Source organism: Girardinichthys multiradiatus, chromosome X, assembly GCF_021462225.1.
Source record: "Girardinichthys multiradiatus isolate DD_20200921_A chromosome X, DD_fGirMul_XY1, whole genome shotgun sequence".
Classification (NCBI taxonomy): Eukaryota; Metazoa; Chordata; class Actinopteri; order Cyprinodontiformes; family Goodeidae; genus Girardinichthys; species Girardinichthys multiradiatus.
Genome location: NC_061817.1, coordinates 14,997,815 through 15,024,135, shown reverse-complemented (window position 1 = coordinate 15,024,135; position 26,321 = coordinate 14,997,815). Strand labels below are relative to the sequence as shown.

The 26,321-nt window shown below is 41.5% G+C and overlaps 2 protein-coding genes across 5 annotated transcripts; both read left to right on the top strand.

Moving 5' to 3' along the window:
* Positions 1-2,183: 2,183 nt before the first annotated feature.
* Positions 2,184-15,452, top strand: LOC124862333 (DNA-directed RNA polymerase III subunit RPC8-like). 4 transcript variants are annotated; one of them, XM_047356186.1, is made up of 7 exons: positions 2,184-2,330; positions 2,463-2,620; positions 9,349-9,445; positions 9,609-9,695; positions 10,812-10,875; positions 10,999-11,233; positions 13,911-15,452. In XM_047356186.1, exons 2-7 carry the CDS (start codon positions 2,510-2,512, stop codon positions 13,959-13,961), a joined length of 645 nt encoding a protein of 214 aa, XP_047212142.1. In that variant the 5' UTR covers positions 2,184-2,330; positions 2,463-2,509; the 3' UTR covers positions 13,962-15,452. The 4 variants fall into 4 exon arrangements, with proteins under 4 accessions (XP_047212142.1, XP_047212143.1, XP_047212141.1 ...); XM_047356187.1 differs by having other exon boundaries at positions 2,201-2,341; XM_047356185.1 differs by having other exon boundaries at positions 2,238-2,376.
* Positions 15,453-17,876: 2,424 nt separating this feature from the next.
* LOC124862911 (cold shock domain-containing protein C2-like) lies at positions 17,877-26,130 on the top strand. The gene is made up of 4 exons (XM_047357113.1): positions 17,877-18,195; positions 22,732-23,070; positions 24,036-24,158; positions 24,566-26,130. Exons 2-4 carry the CDS (start codon positions 22,889-22,891, stop codon positions 24,726-24,728), a joined length of 468 nt encoding a protein of 155 aa, XP_047213069.1. The 5' UTR covers positions 17,877-18,195; positions 22,732-22,888; the 3' UTR covers positions 24,729-26,130.
* Positions 26,131-26,321: the final 191 nt, after the last annotated feature.

Below are 26,321 nucleotides of genomic sequence, written 5' to 3'. Positions count from 1 at the left end.
GTAAAGGGAGAAATACGATTGATGCGGTATTGTGCCTGGAGTCAGTAGCAAGGAAAGCTCAAACAAATAAAGAAATAGTGATAGCTGTGTTCTTTGACATAGAAAAGGTGTATGATATGTTATGGAAAGGGATTATTGATTAAATTAGAAAAATTTGGCATAAGTGGTAAGATTTATAACTGGGTTTTAGATTTTCTGTTTGGTAGGGAAATAGAAGTTAGAGTTGGGGCTGCTCTTTCCAATAGATATATTGTTGAGAATGGTACCCCACAAGGCAGTGTGTGTAGTCCATTTTTTTTAATATAATGATAAATGACATTTTTGATGAGATAGATGGTAGTATAGGGAAATCTTTATTTGCAGATGATGGGGCTCTGTGGGTGCGGGGACATAATCTTATATATTTGCAGAAAAAGATGCAGGATGCCATTTTGGAAGTGGAAAGTTGCGCAAATAAATGGGGATTTAGAATGTCAGTTGCAAAGGCCCAAGTTATTTGTTTTTACAGAAGACATAAGGAAGTTAATTTAAATCTTTATAATCAGAAGCTTGAACAAGTGAATAAAGTGAGGTTTTTGTGTGTCATCTTTGATGAAAAATTAACTTGGAAACAGCACATAGAATCAGTTCAAAATAAATGTAAAAAATGAATAATTTGTTGAGATGTCTCGCTGGACAGTAACGGGGAGCTTCAAGAAGTGCGCTGTTGGGAATATATCAGGCTCTCATGAGATCTTCCTTGGATTATGGGTGTATAGCATATATGGCAGCTGCTGATAGCCATTTGAGGAAACTTGATAGCGAACAAACACAAGGGGTAAGAATATGTTGTGGAGCTTTTAGATCATCTCCTTTAGCTGCTTTGCAAGTTGAAATTGGTGAGCTTCCTTTAAGATTAAGAAGATTGAAGCTAATGTATGTGTATTGGGTAAACCTACAGGGACACAATTATGATCATCCAACCAAGGCTGTGCTGCCGGACTGTTGGGAACATCATAAATCTGATTGTAATAGCTTTGGATGGATTGGGGACATAAAAGCTCATAATTTTGGATTGACTCAGTTCCAGTATAGTTTTATGGTTCCACAGTCACCAATTCCACCATGGTTATTTATCACAGCAGAAGTTGATCTGAAATTGGGAGAATTACTTAAAAAGGGAAAGACTCCAGAATGGGTTATAGTGAATAATTATTTTGGAAGATTTAAAGATACTATAATTATATATACAGATGGATCTAAAGATCCAAATAGTGGCAGAACAGGAGCAGCTGTGAATATCCCACAGCATAAAGTCAGGATTAAAAGGAGAACAACAGATCATCTAGCAGTTTTTACAGTTGAATTATCTGCCACTATGTTAGCTTTAGAATGGTTGCGTGATAATATTAGGGAAGAAAGTAAATATATAATTGCATCCGATAGTAAAGCTGCATTATTAAGTATAAAATCTGGCAAATCTTGGAGATTAGATTTATTATTAAGTATATATCACTTATTAGTTCAGCTATATAATAAGAAATGTTTTGTTCGATTGGTCTGGATTCCTGCTCAGGTAGGAATAGAGGGAAATGAAGAAGTCGATATATTAGCTAAACAGGCCCTGAAATCAGATATTATTAACTTAAGTATTCTTTTAAGCAAAAGTAAATCTATCATTCAAAATAAAATCCTTAAGGTTTGGCAGGAACAGTGGGATAATCATGACACTGGTAGAGATTTATATAAAATTCAAAAGTATGTGGGGGGTAATAATTGTATGAATGGTAGGCGGAAAGAAGAGTTATATCTCGACTTAGAATTGGTCATACTGGACTTAATAGTTCTCTCTTCAGAATGGGGAAGCACGAAACAGGGACTTGTAATTATTGTAAACAGATGGAAACAGTAGAGCATGTATTATTAGAATGTAATAAGTATTCAGAGGAACATCAGCAACTAAAATCGATACTAAATTGAGAGAAAATAGGATTTTCTATGATAAATCTTTTAGGAAATAAATCAAATTATGTTAGAAATAAATTAATTAGATTTTTAATAAACACAGGGTTATTTAATCGTATTTAAAGTATGTGTGTATGTTTGTGTTGTATTATTATATTCCCTCTGAGATTATTTATGATCACACTCCAGCCTGGTAGGTGGCGGTAAATACACCTTAAGATGGTTGCCATCCGCAAATAAAAAAAACAGAAGAAGAAGACTAACTGGACGCTGTAGGAGTGATATAATTCCAGGAGGTGGCAGCAGTGAGACTAGGCCGGCGCACAAACCAGAAGAAGAAAATCAAATGTGTACTGTCGCAAGAATTCACGTTGATTCAGTGCGATGTAGGAAAGAAGTTTGTACAATATTTACGTTGTTTCTTCCTGCACTGTAAGCCACTGTAATTAATTGAAGAGAACAAGAATTTAAAATGCTGTTCTACTAAACTCAGCGTCCTTCTTGTCGCCACTCGGCAGTGTTTTGACTGTGGGAGTGGGGCTGCTCTTAGCGTGAAGCGTGGATCATGTTCGTGCTGGTGGAGATGGTGGACACTGTGCGGATCCCTCCGTGGAACTTCGAGAGACAACTGAATGATGCCATAGCGGAGGAGCTGAACAAGAAGCTGGCCAACAAGGTGAGGGCGGCAGATCAGCTGGATCACGGCAGGTTTATGCTGCAAAGAACTGCATCTGCGAGCAGGACACACAGTTACACAGCAGGCAAAATGACAACATGCAGCCAGGTGGCCTCACAACTTTTACATAGCAGAGAGTAACAGGTGATTGCATACGGTGAGCTTAAGTCAGAGCTTAGGGATTCTTGTGTAAAAACATGGAATCCGTTTTAAGTGTTTTCCAAGTCTGGATAAAGGTTGGGTGCATCCATCTATCCACATGTATTCATCCATCGGTTTTTCCATTACCAGTCCATGCATCCTCGTACTCGTTGTCTTCCGCTTTATCCGGGACCGGGTCGCGGGGGCAGCAAACTCAGCAGAGATGCCCAGACGTCCCTCTCCCCAGACACCTCCTCCAGCTCCTCCAGGGTGAGCCCAAGGCGTTCCCAGGCCAGCCGAGGGACATAGTCCCTCCAGCGTGTCCTGGGCCGTCCCCTGGGCCTCCTCCCGGTGGGACGTGCCTGGAACACCTCCAGAGGAAGGCGTCCAGGAGGCATCCGGTATAGATGTCCAAGCCACCTAAGCTGGCTCCTCTCGATGTGGAGGAGCAGCGGCTCTACTCCGAGCCCCTCCCGGATGGCCGAGCTCCTCACCCTATCTCTAAGGGAGTGCCCGGCCACCCTACGGAGGAAGCACATTTCAGCCGCTTGTATCCGTGATCTCGTTCTTTCGGTCATGACCCAAAGTTCATGGCCATAGGTGAGGGTAGGAACGTAGACCGACCGGTAAATTGAGAGCTTTGCTTTTCGGCTCAGCTCTCTCTTCACCACAACGGACCGGCACAGCGACCCCATTACTGTGGCAGCCGCACCGATCCGTCTGTCGATCTCCCGCTCCATTCTTCCCTCACTCGTGAACAAGACCCCGAGATACTTAAACTCCTCCACTTGAGGCAGGAACTCCCCTCCAACCTGAAGAGGACAAGCCACCATTTTCCGGTCGAGTACCATGGCCTCGGACTTGAAGGAGCTGATCCTCATCCCAGCCGCTTCACACTCGGCTGCGAACCGCCCCAGCGCATGCTGTAGGTCTTGGCTAGATGGGGCCAGCAGGACCACGTCATCCGCAAAAAGAAGAGACGAAATCCACTGGTCCCCAAACCCGACCCCCTCCAGCCCTTGGCTGCGTCTAGAAATCCTGTCCATAAAAGTTATGAACAGGACCGGTGACAAAGGGAAGCCCTGCCGGAGTCCAACATGCACCGGGAACAGGTCCGACTTAGTGCTGGCAATGCGGACCAAACTCCTGCTCCGCTTGTACAGAGACCGGATGGCCCCTAGTAAAGGGCCCCCAATTCCATATTCCTGGAGCACCCCCCACAGGGCATCACGAGGGACACAGTCAAATGCCTTCTCCAGGTCCACAAAACACATGTGAACCGGTTGGGCAAACTCCCATGAACCCTTGAGAACCCTGTAGAGGGTATAGAGCTGGTCCAGTGTTCCACGGCCAGGACGAAAACCACACTGTTCCTCCTGAAGCTGAGGTTCGACTATCGGTCGGACTCTCCTCTCCAATACCCTGCGTAGGCCTTACCAGGGAAGCTGAGGAGTGTGATCCCCCTGTAGTTGGAACACACCCTCCGGTCTTCTTATGAAGGGGGACCACCACCCCAGTCTGCCAGTCCAGAGGCACTGTCCCCGACCGCCACGCAATGTCGAAGAGGCGTGTCAACCATGACAGCCCCACAACATCCAGAGACTTGAGGTACTCAGGGCGGATCTCATCCACCCCCGAAGCCTTGCCACCGCGGAGCTTTTTAACCACCTCGGTGACTTCAGCCTGGGCGATGAAAGAGTCCAACCCTGAATCCTCAGCCTCTGTTTCCACCACGGAATGCGTGATGGCAGGATCGAGGAGATCCTCGAAGTACAGGTGCTTCTCAAAATATTAGCATATTGTGATAAAGTTAATTATTTTCCATAATGTCATGATGAAAATTTAACATTCATATATTTTAGATTCATTGCACACTAACTGAAATATTTCAGGTCTTTTATTGTCTTAATACGGATGATTTTGGCATACAGCTCATGAAAACCCAAAATTCCTATCTCACAAAATTAGCATATTTCATCCGACCAATAAAAGAAAAGTGTTTTTAATACAAAAAACGTCAACCTTCAAATAATCATGTACAGTTATGCACTCAATACTTGGTCAGGAATCCTTTGGCAGAAATGACTGCTTCAATGCGGCGTGGCATGGAGGCAATCAGCCTGTGGCACTGCTGAGGTCTTATGGAGGCCCAGGATGCTTCGATAGCGGCCTTTAGCTCATCCAGAGTGTTGGGTCTTGAGTCTCTCAACGTTCTCTTCACAATATCCCACAGATTCTCTATGGGGTTCAGGTCAGGAGAGTTGGCAGGCCAATTGAGCACAGTGATACCATGGTCAGTAAACCATTTACCAGTGGTTTTGGCACTGTGAGCAGGTGCCAGGTCGTGCTGAAAAATGAAATCTTCATCTCCATAAAGCTTTTCAGCAGATGGAAGCATGAAGTGCTCCAAAATCTCCTGATAGCTAGCTGCATTGACCCTGCCCTTGATAAAACACAGTGGACCAACACCAGCAGCTGACACGGCACCCCAGACCATCACTGACTGTGGGTACTTGACACTGGACTTCTGGCATTTTGGCATTTCCTTCTCCCCAGTCTTCCTCCAGACTCTGGCACCTTGATTTCCGAATGACATGCAGAATTTGCTTTCATCTGAAAAAAGTACTTTGGACCACTGAGTAACAGTCCAGTGCTGCTTCTCTGTAGCCCAGGTCAGGCGCTTCTGCCGCTGTTTCTGGTTCAAAAGTGGCTTGACCTGGGGAATGCGGCACCTGTAGCCCATTTCCTGCACACGCCTGTGCACGGTGGCTCTGGATGTTTCTACTCCAGACTCAGTCCACTGCTTCCGCAGGTCCCCCAAGGTCTGGAATCGGCCCTTCTCCACAATCTTCCTCAGGGTCCGGTCACCTCTTCTCGTTGTGCAGCGTTTTCTGCCACACTTTTTCCTTCCCACAGACTTCCCACTGAGGTGCCTTGATACAGCACTCTGGGAACAGCCTATTCGTTCAGAAATGTCTTTCTGTGTCTTACCCTCTTGCTTGAGGGTGTCAATAGTGGCCTTCTGGACAGCAGTCAGGTCGGCAGTCTTACCCATGATTGGGGTTTTGAGTGATGAACCAGGCTGGGAGTTTTAAAGGCCTCAGGAATCTTTTACAGGTGTTTAGAGTTAACTCGTTGATTCAGATAATTAGGTTCATAGCTCGTTTAGAGACCCTTTTAATGATATGCTAATTTTGTGAGATAGGAATTTTGGGTTTTCATGAGCTGTATGCCAAAATCATCCGTATTAAGACAATAAAAGACCTGAAATATTTCAGTTAGTGTGCAATGAATCTTAAATATATGAATGTTAAATTTTCATCATGACATTATGGAAAATAATGAACTTTATCAAAATATGCTAATATTTTGAGAAGCACCTGTACTCCTTCCACCGTTCCATTCCCAGCTGACCCTCACTATGCGCTTGGGCCTGCCAAGTCTGTCCGGCTTTCTCCTCGTCCAGCGGATCCAACTCACCACCAGGTGGTGATCATTGGACAGCTCAGCCCCTCTCTTCACCCGAGTGTCCAAAACATGCGGCCGAAGATCTGATGATACAACAACAAAGTCGATCATCGACCTCCTGCCTAGGGTGTCCTGGTGCCAAGTCCACTGATGGACACCCTTATGTTTGAACATGGTGTTCGTTATGGACAATCCGTGACTAGCACAGAAGTCCAATAACAAAACACCACTCGGATTCAGGAGGCCATTCCTCCCGATCACGCCTCTCCAGGTGTCACTGTCGTTCCCCACGTGGGCGTTGGGGGGTCTTCACTTGGAAGACAAGTCTGGATAAAGGTTGGGCGAATCCATCTATCCACATGTATTCATCCATCGGTTCAGTCCATGCATCCTGTTTTTGCTTATTCTTCAAGAAGAAATCGACAAGAAGTTTATAGCAAACGTTTGTATTTATACATGAAATTGCAAACATGGATTTTGAAATTTGAACATTTGACACTGACTTTTTGAGAAATCCTGATCTGTTGAAACAAGTTAGGTGAACAGGCCTACTAGAGGACAGGAGGTTTGATGCCCTCGGGTAGCATTTGTAGATCAATACATACATTAGTATGGTGTAGGACCTCCTTTTGCGGCCAATACAGCATCAATTCGTCTTGGGAATGACATATACAAGTCCTTCACAGTGGTCAGAGGGATTTTAAGCCATTCTTCTTGCAGGATAGTGGCCAGGTCACTACGTGATACTGGTGGAGGAAAACGTTTCCTGACTCGCTCCTCCAAAACACCCCAAAGTGGTTCAATAATATTTAGATCTGGTGACTGTGCAGGCCATGGGAGATGTTCAACTTCACTTTCATGTTCATCAAACCAATCTTTCACCAGTCTTGCTGTGTGTATTGGTGCATTGTCATCCTGATACACGGCACCGCCTTCAGGATACAATGTTTGAACCATTGGATGCACATGGTCTTCAAGAATGGTTCGGTAGTCCTTGGCAGTGACGCGCCCATCTAGCACAAGTATTGGGCCAAGGGAATGCCATGATATGGGAGCCCAAACCATCACTGATCCACCTCCATGCTTCACTCTGGGCATGCAACAGTCTGGGTCGTACGCTTCTTTGGGGCTTCTCCACACCGTAACTCTCCTGGATGTGGGGAAAACAGTAAAGGTGGACTCATCAGAGAACAATACATGTTTCACATTGTCCACAGCCCAAGATTTGCGCTCCTTGCACCATTGAAACTGACATTTGGCATTGACATGAGTGACCAAAGGTTTGGTTATAGCAGCCCGGCCGTGTATATGACCCTGTGGAGCTCCTGACGGACAGTTCTGGTGGAAACAGGAGAGTTGAGGTGCTTGTTTAATTCTGCCGTGATTTGGGCAGACGTGGTTAAATTTAAGTAAATAGTCATAATACAGCATACATGGATTTCTGTTATAAAGTGGGTCTTTTTAAGCCAACAAAGCTCTTTGCAGTGAATCAATATGCATCTGATCACTTGGCACAATAATCTTAATGTGTGGTAAATGGATAGAGTTTCTAAAGCGCCTTTTAGTCAGTCCGTGTTACACTAGAACCACATTCACCCAGTCACACTCACAAATGCACACATTCATACACAGATCAGTAAGCAAGTTATGCCTTGCCCAGAAGCACATAGATATGTGGCAGAAAAGGAAGCTGGAATCAAACCGACAACCCTTCTTATTGAACAGTTGCCCCGAAAACTGCCGCTGCAAAGTTTGCACAACTAAATATTTTTCCCATTACTCTTTCATTCAAAGCAACCTTTGAAATGTACAAAATCCTGCATTAGACGTCCTAACCCTAAAAGCTTGTAGTGGAATATTTTATATTTAACAGTTTATATGTTACACCAAAATGTTTTCACAGCTATGCAAGTTTTGTTTTATAAAATAACCAGTTTTGTAAGCCAACCGATCACTAATTGGTGATTTGTACCTGATTACATACAGTTAAAACCACATATTTACATACACTGTATATAAAGACAGTGTACTTTTACTTTTTCTCACTGTCTGACATTAAATCAGACTAAACGTTCTTGTTTTAGTTAGGATTACCAAAATGAATTATATTTGCTAAATGCCATGTTAATGAGAGAAGAAGTTTTAAGAGATCCATGAAATATCTCCATTAACATTGGTATTGGTCGATGTTAGTCACTTTTTAACATATCGGTCTGATGAGTAAAGCTGGGCTGATAGTAACAACTGATGTTTATTTCCATTTTTGTGTTTCAGGAGGGGAGGGAGTTGGCCATGTGGTGTTTGTTTGGTCATGTGATAATGATGCAGCACGGGATTGTGCGATGAAGCAGAGAAGCAATGTCAGCAGTGTGGTCATTTATAGACCCAAATTTTCATATTGGTGCATCTCTAATTTTGTGGAAGCCCTGATGATAATGTCATGGCTTTGGTGATTTACTGATGGGTTCAAATCACAACATTTAAGTTTATTGGAAACACTCCTGTAGATGTATTTTAAGGCAACGCCTCAAACACAGTTCCTCCTTTTGTGACAAGTGAATTGTGGACCTTCATAAGTCCAACTTCATAGGTCAATATTATGGCTGGACATTAAACTTCATAGGAATGTCCAACTATAATATTTCTTAGGAAGGAATCTGTTATTGTGTCCCAGAGAGGAACGTGTTTTGGTGAAAAATGTGTTCATCAACCTCAGAGCAAAAGCCAGCATTGAAAACTTGAAGCAACATCTCAAGACATCAGGCTGAAAGTTGAGACATCTGTGAGTCTACGAAATGAACTTTGACCCTAAGCATGTAAGTAAGTTAGTTGCAAAGGACAACAAACTCGAGGTTTTTGAGTGGCCATCACAAAGGCCTGATCTTGCTCACACAGAACATTTGTAGGCAGCAGAGTAAAAAAGGTGTGCGTGAGCAAGGTGGCCTACAAACCCAACCCAGTTATACCAGTTCTGTCAGGAGGAAAGGTTTAGTTTCCTATAATGTCAGACTTGGAGAAGAAAGACCGGGTCACATATAATTATGTGTTTTCCTGCATTTTGTGCTGCTGTACTAAATCTTTTTTATGGTAAAATTAATACACCTGCTCTTTGACCCCAGGTGGTCTACAATGTGGGTCTCTGCATCTGCTTGTATGATATCACCAAACTGGAAGACTCCTACATTTTTCCCGGAGACGGCGCCTCACACACTAAAGGTATGACAGTGATGAAGGTGATGTGATAGAGTTTTTCTCGTGGTAATTTGAGGATCATCTAAATGTCACACTGACTGCTGGCTAATCACTATATCAATATGCCTTGTTGAATAAATTCAGGTTACAGATGCCTGATCCCATCTTTCCTTTGATTTTGTTTTAGTCCACTTCAGGTTTGTCGTCTTCCACCCGTTCCTCGAAGAGATCCTCATTGGCAAGATCAAATACTGCAGTCAGGAGGGAGTTCATGGTAACCATTACCATCCTTAGTCATGATTCTGCTTACACAAACATGAATATATTTAAATATAATATAGAATAGACAGACGTTGAAGAAATCCATTGATTGAATAGCTTAAGTGGGCTGTTTTCTATCTGACTTCATCAGTCTCAGAGCTTTATGGAGACATTTCGGTCCATTCGTCTTTACAAAATTGCTGCATTTCAGTGAGATTTGTGGGCCTTTGTTTCTGCACATTTCTGTTAAGATCGTGCTACAGCTTTGCAATCAGATGGAGGCTTGGACTTTGACTGGACCATTGTAACATTGACTCTTGTTTTTTAGCCTTTCTGTAGTAGATTTGCTGATGTCTTTGATTATTGTTCTTTCAAAGAATTTGGGCCAAGTTTTTGTTGTCTGACTCATATTTGACTCTGAAATATGTTGGTACACAGAGGAGTTTAAAGTGTATCCAAAACTTACAGGAAAACAAGTTTATAGAGCTGCACAGCAAGCCCAAAACATCACCCTTCCACTACCATGCTTGGTATGTGATGAGAACCCCTCTTGGTTTTCTTCAAACGTGTTGCTGTGCATTATGACCAAGCATCTCTACTCATCTGTCTGAAGCTTTTTGTTCCAGAACTCTTATGGTTCTTGTAAACGCAGCCTTAATAATGTTCATTTTTAAAGGAGGGGGTTTTCTACTACACCTCCAGACAAGCCAAACTAGATTATTTCTCACAGTTGGATGTTGCACCTATGATTGTCTGAACCGGTTGAAACAGTTACTTCCCTGTGTTCATTGCTGATGTCTTTCCTGCTTGGCATTGTGTTAACACTTGCTCCAGAGCAGCATACTGCCTAGACCTCTGCTATCATAGTGGCTATCACACCTTCTGATCGTCAGTTAATAAAGTTTATTTGATTAGCGTCACTGGGTTTTACGGTTCCTCTTCAAACCCGATGGAAACAGCAAGCACATCATTTCTTTTGCCTTTGACTTTATGATAGGATTACGGCACAAAATCAAGAATCATCCAAGTTCTCCAGAGCTCAAGAGGATGTTTCTGAATGTCCTTATATTCATAGTGAATAATACAACTGTGGAACGTTATTCATGTGGTCAACCTTTCTGGTTCACAGTGACGATGGGTTTCTTCGATGACATTCTGATCCCACCTGAGTCTCTTCAGCAGCCTGCTAAATTGTATCCTAACCTTTTAAAATAAAGCATTGGGGTTTAATATTGAGCATCATTATTGAATAATGTTTGCTTTCTGTTTTACTAAATCTGTAGTTTGAGTTGAGCGTTCCTTAGTTTTAGCCCCAGTGACGAGGCAGAACAGGTTTGGCTCTGGGAGTACGAGACTGAGGAGGGAGCACATGACCTCTACATGGACCAGGGAGAGGAGATCCGTTTCCGTGTGGCAGATGAAGTTTTTGTGGACACGTCGCCAACAGGGCCGGCCACCGCCACGCCTGACACTCCAGCCCAACCTGGACAGGCGACTGCACCGCCAGCACAAGAAAGTGGGGACAAAAAACAGGCTCCATACACACTGATTGTAAGAATCATTAATTTTATAAAACGTAGTGAGATCAGTCACTGTGATTTTGTGAAAGATCAGATATTTCTGGAGTCTTTTCAATAATTTAAACTCTGATAGATCTGATGGTGTTTGCAGTTTTCCAAAATATCTTAATTGTTCAAGTTGAAAGCAACTGGACTTCTTCTATTGTTTCATGAAGATGCTTCGCCATTCATCCAAAAGGCTTCCTTAGTTCTGAACATGGGTTGGAAGTATCAAGCTTATACAAGTCTTAGTGAAAACAATCACACTGAAAGGGCCTTTAAGATCACTTATGGGGCCATTTATGGGGTCACATGAGTCCATGACCCTTTCCTCTGTTCGGTTCGATGTTTATTATTGTCACTTGGCGATCTAAACATGTCACCTAATTTGTTTTGGTCACGTCTCACGGCGTGAATTGCCGTAAAACCACCTGTGGAGACTAGTCAAGGCTGCTCTGTAGGTGTTTAAAAAGGTAAAACTTGATGGTCACCTCCTCTAATTAAAGTCTTTCACCCCTCTCTCAAATCACCTGTGTTTACCATTCAAATGTGTCACATTGCTATCTTCAAAAGCCTCCCAGGTGGTTTTCCACCCATTCACACTTTGACACGTGACTAAAACAAGCCACATTTACATCGTTGTGTGACATGTTTGGATCGTCAAGTGTGAACGACTCAAATATTAAATCAAATAAGTGAGTAGGGCCAGAAGTCCAGTTGTCTTCTTCATAAACACTTAAGAGTGTGATGTGTGGGACTTCTGAGAGCCTACACCAACATTTTACCAGAATCTGTGCTCCTATAAACTCCATATATTAAAGTGGAATTCTAAGCAAATGTAACATTATTAAGGACTTTCCAAATGAACATAAAATGAATATTTTAGTTTTTTGCCAGATTTCTAAAACTATTTTGGCTATAATACCACAGACTGCATTAGATATCACAACATTCAATCTAAAGGCAGCCAGCTTTGCTCTAGTTTACTACAGATGGATGCAGCCAATGCTCTGGAGAATCTAGAAAAGACTGACTAACACAGTAGACCAACCCAGAGTATTGGCCATTTGTGAAGTGGAAGGACAGTGATACATGGTTTTCAAAACTTTGACCAAATAAAAATATGCAAATGTGTTTTGTGCTTTTGCATTTATCCCCCTGTACCCTAATGTCCTTTAATTAAAAATGCAACTAATTAAATGGTAAATTCAATCCACCTGTGTGGAGTTTTGCACTAGACAAATTTGGCCATTATGGAAAATGGAAAGAAAACGTCTCCCCCTTGTAAACACCATCTCAGCTGTGAAACGTGGTGGCAGCAACAAGCTGAAGCAGAGGTTCACTTTCCAGCAGGACAACAACCCTAAACATACAGCCAGAGCTATAATAAAGTGGATTACATTAGGGCTGAAACAATTCATCGGATTAATTGTGAATAATCAATTATTGAAATAATCGTCAACTAATTTAATAGACTGCCCATAGACTGCTGGAGATAGGCACCAGTTCCCCCGCGACCCACTATGGAATAAGCAGTAGAAAATGACTGACTGACTAATTTAATAATCAAATAATTGTTAGCTGGATTATGTTAACTGGAGCAATAATTAGGCAAAAATTGTACAAAAAAATATTCAGTTTGCATTTTGTCTGTAAATATGCTCTATCCAGAACTCCTCAAGTGGCATAGTTATAGCTTCATCTGGTCTGGCTTAGTCAAAGTCCAGACCTAACTCCAGTTAAGAGCTATTTCTCTTGATGTGCAAAGCTGGGGGGAATTAAGTGCAATGGATGTTATTTAAGGGGAGCAAAGTGAAGCGGTTGAATAGAAACGCCTAACAACAAATGCAAAATTTCTAAAACCATTTAAAATTATGAATCCTTTCCCTTCACGCTTCAACACCAATACACTATTTTCTTGGTACGTCACATGAAACTCCAATAAAATACACTCAGGTTTGTGGCTGTAATGTGACAAAATATAAGAACAACTGAATACGTTTGCAAAGCATTGTGGTAAATTGTTATAGAAGTCAGTTTGTTCTTTTTATTTACCATTCTTATCTCATTAAAATAAAGGTTCCCAAAATCATTTTGGTACTTTAATTTCAGCCATCTGCTGCCTTTATGTCACCATGATGTTGCAAAACGTTTCCAAACAGCTGGGGACCAGCGATAATCACCAAAACCAGCAGTTATTAAAACTCTGCAACATTTCACTATGTAGTTATCATATATAAAGTGGAGCTGGGGTGAGCATAAAATGTTGTTCATAGAACCAGAAGGGGGGCCGGTACCCCCAATTTGTCCCACCCTCCAGCCCCCTTTGGTGGCACCCCTGCTCAAATGGTGAGCATTAAGCCTTTATTATTAACAGCTTATTATGTTGATCAAGCTGGTTCATACTCGTTATACTATTTATAGTTCCATAAAGCCCAGATTAGTTTTTACTTACATATTTTATTTTTCTGTCTACGGGTAATCAACCCTTTTTTTCTTTTTGCTGTGGTTTTGTTTGAAGGTTTCACCGACTAAACCTTATTCTGGGCCTTTAACAGCAGAGTCATGCAGCTATGAGTGCTGTGCGTGTTCAGTGACTCAGACTTTGGCCTGCATGTCGCTGCTCGAACACGAGCGGCAATCACCCTGACTTTGTGTTTTCGTTCCAGGGGACCATCTGTGAGTCCGGACTGGGGCTGCTGTCCTGGTGGAACAGCTAGCACCACAGAGGAGGAGCAAACACGCGATTGGACATCTGTCAGCAGATAGGGCGCTGCAGCTGATCCGGAGACATTTAGGACAGTAAACAGAAATCTGCTGTTTTTGTCACATGAGTCGAGCTGCGTTCTGGACAGAGCCACGCTCCGGTGTAGGAAGTAGCTGGCGTAAACGTGTCATACTGGGTCCTCTGTGTATTTGTTTACAAAACAAGTATATTCATGTGATTTCTACAACATAAGTTTCCAAAATAAAAAACAAATTAAGCCAATAATAATTTATTTATGTTCTACTGTAGTCTCTCAATTCTTAGTAACTTAAAGTAAAAAAAGTACAGTTTCATCATAACCCCCTCCCCCCCAAAAAAAAAGATCTATATAAAAGCCTTAAAATATGTAGCAGCATAATCACACACTGATGAAGTTGTAAAGAAGACAAATCCAACCTGGTTGCACAATTATCCTTCCTCTTTGCACAGTCCCTGCAGAGTGCTCTCTTCTTCAGCTCAGCCGAAAGGTTTTCTGAGGTTCTCCACGGGATTTAGGTCGGGATCCTGAGATGAAAGATTGATTTTGAAATTATGGTTTCTTAAGAAACTATCATTTCTTAAGAGGGAATATTTAACAGGGTTTCTTCACAATTTTAAAGTCTGGATTGTGATTACTTTCCAAGTCTGGGTATTTATGGAAAACGGTTTGAGTTTTCAGACCATTTCTTCTCTGATTAGCTAAAGGAAAAAACATTCATTTCTGAGGTAATAAAGACTTCCTATACAGTTTTACTTTCAGGTGATATAATTATTGTCAGTTTGACACACCGAAATGTGAGTTTTTACCTAAGTCATTGATAATTTTGATTTAGGAGTTACTAACAGGTGGAAACACGCTCACTCAAAAATCTAAAAAGGTATATTCAACCGCTTTTTCTGCCTTTTACATCCTGGATGTTAAACCAGACCAAAGGGTCTTGATCGAAGCTCGGTTTAGAACAAAACAAAGTTTAAATTCCTACTTTATGGTGTTTTTATGAAATAAAGGTATAGCTATGATTTGAAGTACATTTGTTTAATTTAGGATCCGGTTCAGAGATTTGAAGTTTGATAGATACGAACTGATTTAAGTAGAAATAGATAATTTCTGAAAAGAAGAGAAACCCTGCTAGGTGAATTCTTTGTACTCAAATGATCCTAATATCATGAAAACTGAGAGAAGAATCTGAAAACTGAAAGTTTAGAAATTTGAAATAAATTTGTTGAAACCCTAATTTTTCCACTAAATAAATGTACTCCAATTAAAGGCAGGATCTTTGAGCTTTTCTGTGTGACATTATCCTGCTGCAGTAAAAGCAGAAACTATTCTAAGGCTTTTTACCAGGAGTGCCAATAAATGTGGTTTATATTGCAGATGTTTTAAAATTTTATTTGTCCTAAAATGAGTTTTTGTGTGTGGGGAGAGACTATTTTGTTGCAATAAACTCTTCTTCTGCCTAACTGATTTGCTGTCGAGATCCAAATAACAGCAACATGACAACAACGAAGTAATGAGCTTTAACTGGGAATCAGGCTTGTAATCAATTTGTTACCCTCACTGCAGGCTCCACGTCTTTATCAACCTTTATCAACTTTCATTCGTGTGAAGAGCCGTTTCACCAGAGGAGGTGGTGTGGTCTGTCAGTTTACACGGACTCATCATGGAGAGAAATATCGTTCATTTTAGGTTTTTAGTGATGCATTTCAATCTCCTTTTTTTCTAGATGAAAACATTTTTTATATATATATTAAACACAGAATTGCGTGCATAACTTTAGGTTTGTAATTTTCTCTAATCAACACAGAAACAGAAATATACAAAAATGCTCAAACATATACATACACCCCCACTGATATTTGGGTAAACGTTCCTGTGGTTTTTGTAGCTATGATCATTCTGGCAGAGTATTTGACCCCCATTCTTGGCAGAAAGAGCAGGGGTCATTTGAATTGGTTGGTTTCCTGGCACAAAGCTGGCTTTTAAACACATTCTACTGCTGTGTTTAAAAATAGTAGCAGTGTGTTTAAACATGCGAGTAAAGCCAAAAATCCTTAGAATAGTTTTGTATTTCCATTCTTTGGGAACATTGCACATTATATTCTAAATCAAACCATGAAGAGAAATGTATCAGTCATTGTAGTCACATGACAGAAAATTAACATCAAGCTGTGTCTGCATTTTTCTGTACAAACTCAATTTTTTACTGTATAAACTTGAAAGTCTTTAGGATTTATCATTCCAGAAACTGTTTTTGATGTCGCCTCACAAGTTTGTAATCGGATTAAGGTCCACAGATTAGGCTGGCCACTCCAGAGCTTGATTTTGTTTGTCTGGAACCACGATCCTCTCTTACTGGTGTGTTTGTGGTCGTTGTCTTTGACACACCCATTTTGAAGGTCATTTCCTCTTCGGCATAAGACAAGTATTTGTATATGTGCAGACTGATCCATGATCCCCTGTATGGGATAAATAGGCCAGACACCATCGTCAGAGAAACATCCCCATATCACGATGCTTGAACCACCGTGCTTTACTGTCTTCTGAGTGTACTGTGGCTTAAAGTCAGTGTTTGGGGGTCGCCTGACAAATGGTCTGCAGCCCTTGGACCCAAAAAGAACAGTCTTTCTTCAGTCCACAGAATATTTCTCCATTTCTCTTTAGACAAGTTGATGCGGTCTCTGGCAAATTGTCTCCTCTCCAGCATGTGGGACTTTGCGGAGGCTTCTTGCCCGTAGCGTAGCTTCACACAGGCTTCTTCTAATTGTCTCAGTACTCACCATTAACACCAGACCTTCTTTGATCACCCTGGAGATGATCATTGGCTGAGTCTTTGCCATTCTGACTATTCTTCGATCCATTCAAATGGGAGGCTTTCGTTTTGTTCCACTTCTCTGGTTTTACCTTCTATTATAAAGCCTCGGAAATAGTTTTAGACTAGCAGCCTGTTGTTTTCTGTGCTACTTCATATGTTTCCCCTCTCCAATCAATGTCTTAACTAAAGTGTGCTGTTCTTCTGAACAATGCCTGGGATGACCCATCTTTGTCAGATTTTCAGAGAGAAAAGCATGTACATGTGCCGTGGTTATTCTTAAGAGCCACCTTATTGACACTGTTTCTTCACAGAATTAATTAACTCTGTAATTGACCTCCACACTATTATTTTGAACATGCCTCGTTCAGTATAATTATTCAATTACACTGACTAAGGAGCATGCATATAATGAATGTTGGTTCTATTGGTTTTCTATGACTCTACTATACCTACTAGTAACTTATTTGCCATGTACTAAGATGATTTCTACTAAAAACAGTGATTGATCAGGTTAGGCTAGTTAGACTGGTGTTATTTTGAACACAAATGTATACATTTTCAATAAGGTTTGATGTTGAGGCTCTTGGAAGCTGAATGTTACACTGTTTTATCCATTTCAAAACCAGTTTTGATGTTTATTTGGGATCATTGTCCTGTTCTATCCAGGATTCAATCAGTTGATGCAAACTATCCCAATCAGATGATAAGAACATTTAGGATGTATAGGATATATCCAGAGATTATCAACCTGCATTTAAAATCGCAAAGTGACGGACTCAGGCCCATGTGATTATAGCAGATGTGTGCTCTTACCATCACACACTGTTAGGTCTGACCCACTTGTGTTTATTGTAAAATCAAATAGGCAAACATTTTGTTTCATGGGCAATTCCCCCTTACCTGTCAATGCTCCAGTTGTAAAAGCTAATCAAAATGACTGATTGCTCTGATTGACTAAAATATGTATGAAATATCAACCCTTTCCAATCCAATAGGGAAGTATGTGATCCCATCATTGTTTGGATCATTCAACCTGTAGCAGCTGCAATAACTGCAGCCCAAATAAAACGAGTTTATGTCACAGCCTTCTCCAGACAGGGGCAAAGATTCCCCAGGAACACTGGCCTCTCTGTTCCCTCTGCGGATGCAGGTCAGGTGGGGGGAGATGACCAAAGTCACTTTCAGGCACAAGTCACATCACGCCATCGGAATCTCCTGCAGCTGCGCAGACCTTCTACCGTCAACTCCAGCGCCGGCGTCACACCAGGGTTTTCCGGCAGATCTGCGCGGATTTACTCGATTTATTTATTTAATTGCTCTTTATATAATCCGCATCGAGCCAAAACACACACACAATCTGATCGTCCTCTGCCTCTTCTGGCACCCATGCTGCAAGTAAGTGCTAGTTTTTCTGAGGGGTGTGTGCATGCTGAAGCGCCTGCAGAGCGCAGCGGGTCAGGGTTGCTTTGTTTTTACAGATCGGAACAATGATGGTTGTTCTGCCGGAGAATAATCGCCGTTTATAAGGGTTTATATCATTTATGGCTGATATATTCGCCTCATTCCTACATCATCTTGTTTTGGAGAAGCGACCTTTTCCTCTGCTTTTGTTTGACTTTCTATTGTCTGATTGCGCTCAGATGATCTTTTTATTGCTTTTCACCCAGTTTAGAGAAACTGCTGAGATTAGAGGGCGAGTGGCCGAGTCTGTTTGCTGAAGGTGCAAATAAGTGCCAGCTGTGGAACCTTTTTATTTGTAGCCTTTTTATTTATTTTGCTAACATGCAATTCAAATGCACATATGTCAGATTACTCAGGACCAGGAAAATATTGTTGCTTTATTTATTCATGTGTTATTATTTTGGTTTATGTTACAGTAGTAACTGTATATACAGCAAGGCGCCCTGTAGTAGTAGTAGTTGTAGTAATTCTCGTGTTGCAGTCCTGCAGGAAAAGTAAGCCATCTGCAATTTATCATATGGGAATAGGTCCCTGACGTCATGAACGCACCACTCTGCAGTTGTTCTGACGTCACTCTGATAACAGATTGGGCGTAAAGAACGTCAAAGACACACACACGCAAAAACACGTAAGCTGTTTTGTCCTCCAGACTGTCATCATGGTGAAATGATCAGCTATTGTAAGAAGATGCGTAACGGCGTGGGTCTAAGGAGAAGCTGCGTCTGAAGGAACTGAGAGGCGAGGTCACCTGACCAGTCAGTGTGTGACGCATAGAATATGTTCCCAATGTGGTGTAGGCACACACAGGACAGGAGGTCACTGGTGACCCCTAACAATCCCTTAAAATAAATGTAAGCGAAGCACTTTTTAAATTTACACTTCACTTTTATATTTGTTTCTGTTTACCTAGGGTATAAAACTAAGTCAGAGGACGGCTCATGTTTATGTTGTCACCACACAGAGAGCGGGTGATAAGGGAGGTAAACAGAGAACTGCAGCAAAGAGCTGCATAGGAGTGATGCAAAGCATTTTCTGTCCAAACCCCAGCATGAACATGGAGTTTATCAAAGTCCACTCAACCTTTACGTAGAACTGTTTGTGATTGTCAGATGACACTAAAAGTAAGATTTTGTTTTGCAACAAACACTACAGATTTATTGTCATTGTAACAAGCACAGCGGATACTAAGGTGAAGGCCTTTCAGGGCAGATATAAAAACATAATAATTAAACATCATGCAGACTTAAGTCTAGAAAATAAGGAAACAACTTATATAGATACAGGGGTTGGACAATGAAACTGAAACCCCTGGTTTTAGACCACAATAATTTATTAGTATGGTGTAGGACCTCCTTTAGCGGCCAATGCAGCATCAATTCATCTTGGGAATGACATATACAAGTCCTGCACAGTGGTCAGTAGGATTTTAAGCCATTCTTCTTGCAGGATAGTGGCCAGGTCACTACGTGATACTGGTGGAGGAAAACGTTTCCTGACTCGCTCCTCCAAAACACCCCAAAGTGGCTCAATAATATTTAGATCTGGTGACTGTGCAGGCCATGGGAGATGTTCAACTTCACTTTCATGTTCATCAAACCAATCTTTCACCAGTCTTGCTGTGTGTATTGGTGCATTGTCATCCTGATACATGGCACCGCCTTCAGGATACAATGTTTGAACCATTGGATGCACATGGTCCTCAAGAATGGTTCGGTAGTCCTTGGCAGTGACGCGCCCATCTAGCACAAGTATTGGGCCAAGGGAATGCCATGATATGGCAGCCCAAACCATCACTGATCCACCCCCACGCTTCACTCTGGGCATGCAACAGTGTGGGTGGTACGCTTCTTTGGGGCTTCTCCACACCGTAACTCTCCTGGATGTGGGGAAAACAGTAAAGGTGGACTCATCAGAGAACAATACATGTTTCACATTGTCCACAGCCCAAGATCTGCGCTCCTTGCACCATTGAAACCAACGTTTGGCATTGGCATGAGTGACCAAAGGTTTGGCTATAGCAGCCCGGCCGTGTATATTGACCCTGTGGAGCTCCTGACGGACAGTTCTGGTGGAAACAGGAGAGTTGAGGTGCACATTTAATTCTGCCGTGATTTGGGCAGCCGTGGTTTTATGTTTTTTGGATACAATCCGGGTTAGCACCCAAACATCCCTTTCAGACAGCTTCCTCTTGCGTCCACAGTTAATCCTGTTGGATGTGGTTCGTCCTTCTTGGTGGTATGCTGACATTACCCTGGATACCGTGGCTCTTGATACATCACAAAGACTTGTTGTCTTGGTCACAGATGCGCCAGCAAGACGTGCACCAACAATTTGTCCTCTTTTGAACTCTGGTATGTCACCCATAATGTTGTGTGCATTTCAATATTTTGAGCAAAACTGTGCTCTTACCCTGCTAATTGAACCTTCACACTCTGCTCTTACTGGTGCAATGTGCAATCAATGAAGACTGGCTACCAGGCTGGTCCTATTTACATGTATGTGTGTGTGTGTATATACCAGACCATGGACATTTCCAGCAGTGGTAGATCTTGTACAGTGACAATGGATATGATGACTACAACTTAAAAGATATTTATGCATTATTTTACGGTGACATTTGACATGGCTATTTTATTTTATTTCACTGGCATTCATAGCTCTAACCACGGTTGGATAAAACCAGTTTTTCAGTCTATTTGTCCTTGCTTTGATGGCCCTGTACCCTGTACTGTCTGCCTAACAGCAGTAGCTCAAACAGAGAATAACCAAGGTGGGACAAGTTCTTTAGGATGTTGCTCACGGGATTTTGGTGTGAAACAAAGGATGAATATGTGGAAAAGTGCGTCATTCCCACTGTTAGGCACGTTGGATGATCTGTGATGCTGTGGGCCTATTTCTCTTCCAAAGATCCAAAATGTGGCCAAATCAACACAGAAATGTTTCAGACATAAAATCAACCTTATACCATGACCTTCTCCATCCCCAGACTGGAATGTTTTAAAAAACCTGAGGAGAAGAAAGCATAAAAGAGAACCCAGAACTCTGCACAAGAGAGAAAAATGAATGGTCCAAGATCCCTCTCTCTATTTGCTCCAAGCTTGTGAAATGCCATAGAAGAAGAAGTGCTTATGAATAGCAAGACACCCTAATAGAAATCCTCCCTTTTGCAGTCAGCAGAGCTCTGAAAAGTCATTGTACATGTTGTCACGGAGTGGGAGCATAGATTGTTTTTGGCGTTGGGTTGTCTTGTGGTATTAATTGAACTGGTCTTGCTTTGCATACATGTTGATGTTGTCGGTACCCTGTGTCTAGGGGGGCTGGGGGGGATTGTTTAGATGGGTGCCACAGGGTATCTCATGAGTGACATGATGCGGGTTATCAAAACACTGCACTGTGCTCCTGCATTTGTTTCCAAGTGATCATGGTATGAATAATGTTGTTCTGCATCGTTTATAGACATTTGTTCATTGAAATAACCCAAAATTAAGAGCATAGTGCCTTGCACAGATTTCCACATTTATTGAACATTTCTACATCACAACCACAAGTGTGGCTAAATTATTTTGAAAACCAATTATTATGAAGTGGAATTAAGATGGTACATGGTTCTCAAAAGGTTTTATGAAATAATGTGTGTATATGTGTTTAACCACCTGAGTCAATAGTTTTCATTCTTACTACATTTACAGCTGCTAGTCTTTTGTAAGATGCATCTAACATCCTTTTTACACCAAAATACTGACATTTATGCCTATTCTTCATTTTAAAATAGATTAAACTCAATCAGATTGCAATGATAATCTATGAACAGCAGTTTTTAAGGGAATTTGACTGGGCTGTTCTAACACATGTATATGCACGGATCTAAACCATTCAAGTGTAGCTCTGACTGTATGTTTTTGGTTTTGGTCCTGTTGGAAGACAACCTTCTGCTCTATTGATAAGTCTTCTTCATCCTCTAACAGGTTTTCTTCCGGTGTTTACGTCTATATAGCTCCACCCATTTCCCCATCAGCTCTGATCAGCTTCCCTGCCCTTGCTGAAGAAAAACATCCCCACAGCCTGATGCTGCCACCACTATGTTTCACTGTAGGGCTGGTGTGTTCAGGGTGATGAGCAGTGTTAGTTTTCTGACAAACAGTAGGAGAAAAAAGGACTGGTCTAACATAAAAAATTCCAATGAAATACATGATTTTTTTTTATTTGTAAAGTGACAAAATATAAAAAACTTTAATTGGTTAGGAGTTCAAATGCAAGCCAGTATAATCTATTAGCGTTGCGTTATTGTTTTAAAATATTTACTTAAGGACACTGAATAAACGAAGAAAAATAGATATTTTCTGACTTATTTGTTGCATAAATAGGGTTTTTATTTATAGATCTCCCCCCACTCTTTCTTCTAACCATCACATCCAAATAAGACAGCCCCTTAATGACCTCTTGTTCTCCCCTCTTTCTTTCTCCTCACAGTAAGTCTTGCTGACAGAGCTGGATCGGCAGTGCTGACCCACAGTGTGGTGGGCGTCTCACTTATTAGACACAGCAGAGGACAGACAGTGGTGACAGCACAGCAACCACTTGCTCCACATCATCTTCCTCAGTCCTACGTCCCTTCATCACATTTGACATGGCAGACCCCAGCCTCACGTCACCCTCCGGAACGCCGCTGCGCTCCCCCAACACCCCCCTCACCCTCTCCTTCCCTTTCCCAAGGGAGGGGAACAGGGCGTGGCAGGAAGGGAGGGAGCCCCCGCTTCCCCGGGACCTACCCAGCCCACTGCCGACCAAACGCAACCGCACCTATTCAGCGTATGTATGAACAGTTGCTGCCAAGCTGAGAAGTAGATAACCACACAGCTCTGTCTTAATGTCTAGTTTGATGTGAAGTTTCAGCTGTGAACCTCCTTCCTGTAGTTTCCAGCCCTCTTTAATGATGATGCTCAGGAGCTGTAGTTTAGTTTTTGGTAAAGTAGTTTTTAACTGTTGCTTTGCAGACTTGTCCCTTTAGCTTTCCAACAAAAGCTGCATTAGGGAGCACATAAAGACAACAGTTACTGATATATATTTTAATCTATTTGAAAGCAGGTATGCAGATGAAGCATTATGGTACAAAACCAAAATTATTCCATACAGATGACTTGTAACCCACTATGCTCTCATACATTTTAAAACATTAGCAGGAACCAACTTCCCTGCTGTTGAGCAACTATTTCACAACGAGACACACTGTTCCAGTAGCTTTCACTGCAGGTTAAAGGTCACTATTCAATTTTTTTTCCTGTTTTACCCTCCGAAACCTCTGCAGTAATTTCTGCATGTCAGGGTTGTCCCATTTTTACCTTTTAGAAATGTGAAGGAGTTTTATTTTTTAAGCGTCCCTCCATTATTATCAAAATATAGAAGGGACTGTAGTGTTGACAGAACAGGAAACCTGTTAGAGAAAATAGTAGCATACAGGGCCTGTCATATTAAAATCCTGATAGAATACAATAATATTTATGAGACTGATGTGCAAAATGTGACATTTAAGGAGTTTGACTAGTTAAAATAACATAACTGCAGGAATATATTATATATTACCTGAATATAATACCTGGCTTACAAAGACAGACAGAAAATGTTCTTCAAAACTGTTATATAAGGGGGTAGAAACTGGTTTGTTTTGTGTACTGTGAAGCTCTGCGTGTGAACTTCACATGAATACTGAAAAAGTAACCTATCCTAACCAATTTAATGTTTCTCCCAGTCATTTATTGTCACTTTTTTGTCTGCAGTACGGTCCGTGCTCACTCAGGTCCAGTTTTTAAGGGCGTATGTAAGAACTTTTCCAGATCACAAGGCCATGGCTTCATCCAACCATCCCACGTTGGAGAAAACATCTTTGTTCACATCTCAGAGTAAGTGGCAACAACAGCGAACACGCAGCAAAAGAAACACGCCGTGTTAGCTGAATTACTGGTAACACCGCACCTGCAGTGGCAAGTCTGGAAATAAAACAGCTTCTCTTTGCTTTCTCTTTCTGCTAAGGAAAGCGTCTAATGTTAGAGGAGTTCAAGCACAGTCTGCAAATATACTCTGCAGTATAACCTTATTTTCCTCAAAACGCCAGACTGGACATTTTACCTAATTGTTCGTGGTCCATCTGATTTGCTCCATGATTCATTTAAAAAGAAGCTAAACACCATCCATCTCTCCATCCAATACAAATGTATCTATATCAGTCTCAACCTTTGTGTGTTTTACCTCTAAAAGTACATTTTAAAGGAAAACAGAGCTTCCCTGCTTCTGTTTGTCTCTCTTCCAGCATTGAGGGGGAGTACGTTCCAGTTGAGGGAGACGAGGTGACATACAAAGTGTGCCGAGTCCCCCCTAAGAACATTAAGGTGCAGGCCGTGGAGGTGAAGCTCATACATCTCAACCCGGGGACCAAACACGAGACCTGGTCCGGACAGATCATCAGCTCGTAACGGAGATCTGCTCCTGGTGGATGGCGAGGCTCCGGGTCGGATTGGTGGGAATAGCAGAGGTGTTCCTGGGCTCTTATAGACATTTATGTTAGTCTACTCTGTTTCAGTCAGAGCTGATATGAGGTTGTTACTAGTGCAGGCAGGTACTTAATGAACAGAGCTGATATATTCAGACCACAGCTACAATAAGTTATTCTGCCCGTGGGCTGAATTTAACTAATGCAAAGCAAATCCTCTTTGTGTTATTTATGTTTACAGTGATCACTAAATTGAAGCTGGGACCATAAATTAACCAAACTGTGAAGTGCTGGGAGTTTTTGTGTCACTTTGTCCACTGTTAGTGTAAAAAAAAAACAACAAGAAAAACGAGGAAAAACATTAATCCTGCTGTGGTGCAGACTTCAGAGTGTGTTTGTGAGAGGAGACAAAGTGTTGTCAGTTTTACTTCCCCTCTTAGCAGTGGTTTCTCTGTTGTCTATTGTACTTCGAAGTTTCCAGGGTCACGTTTGCATGTATTTAACACAGGCAACAGCAGATGCAAAAGCAAGGGATAGAAAGATGGGATAAGATGGGTTAATCATGGAAAACAAGGGAAACTTTGAGGATTTTAACATCTGCTCCTATAATGGGATCCCTCAGGTCCGCTTAATGGTTTCGGATCAGACAAATGCAGGAAGGTTCATTGTGTAGATTAGAGAAGAACCGTGAAGGTTTAGAGTGAAAATCGGGGTAATTATAGGAATTTTTCCCATTATCTCCCATCATAGGAGATTTGACCTTGAGCAGACCAGCCACTGACCTTTTCTAAACACAGAAATTTTAAATCAGTGGTGGTTCTCTGTAAAAACAGTCTGTCACTGATTTACAGATTCCTACTCTGCACTAAATTAAAGAACTATTACGTCTTTGGACGACTCTTGACAACATTTGAAAATCTCTTGTTCAAAGAAATATCTTTGAGAATTTTTTACCTTTTGCTTTGTTTTAACAAAAAAGTCTTTGTTTCTCAGAAATATTGCTAAAATATATTCTCAGAACATCTCATTCTCTTAAACCCAATTTCATATATATATATATATATATATATATATATATTCACAACAAAGAAGGATGCCCACCATTCATTGTCTGGACTACTAAATGAACAGCATTAAACTAATTAGTGGCATAACTGATCTAACTTTAGTTTGAGTGCCTGGGCTGCCCCGTAAAGGAGTGGTGCCCTGGGCAGTGAGCCAGATCGTCCATATAAAAAGCCATCATTAGCTGGTAGAAAGAAGCTGCACACATTTTCCGTAGTAATACATATATTGTTCTGTTGGTGTGGATATTTGTTAATTTGTGTGTGAATCTATATTTGTATTTGTCCTCAGATTACACTCTTTACACTTAGTATGTAAACTACATGATTTACCGCATTACAACAAACATCACAGCTGTGGTTTTACTGGCAGTGAGTGAAAAGCATGTGTCGATGACCAGTTTAGGAAATATAGGAGTCTGTCTCACGATATCATGTTTAAACCAACTCTTTACATTCTAGTTATTCAGGTTAAATGTGATACTGCATGTCATTTCTATTACAAGTATTCC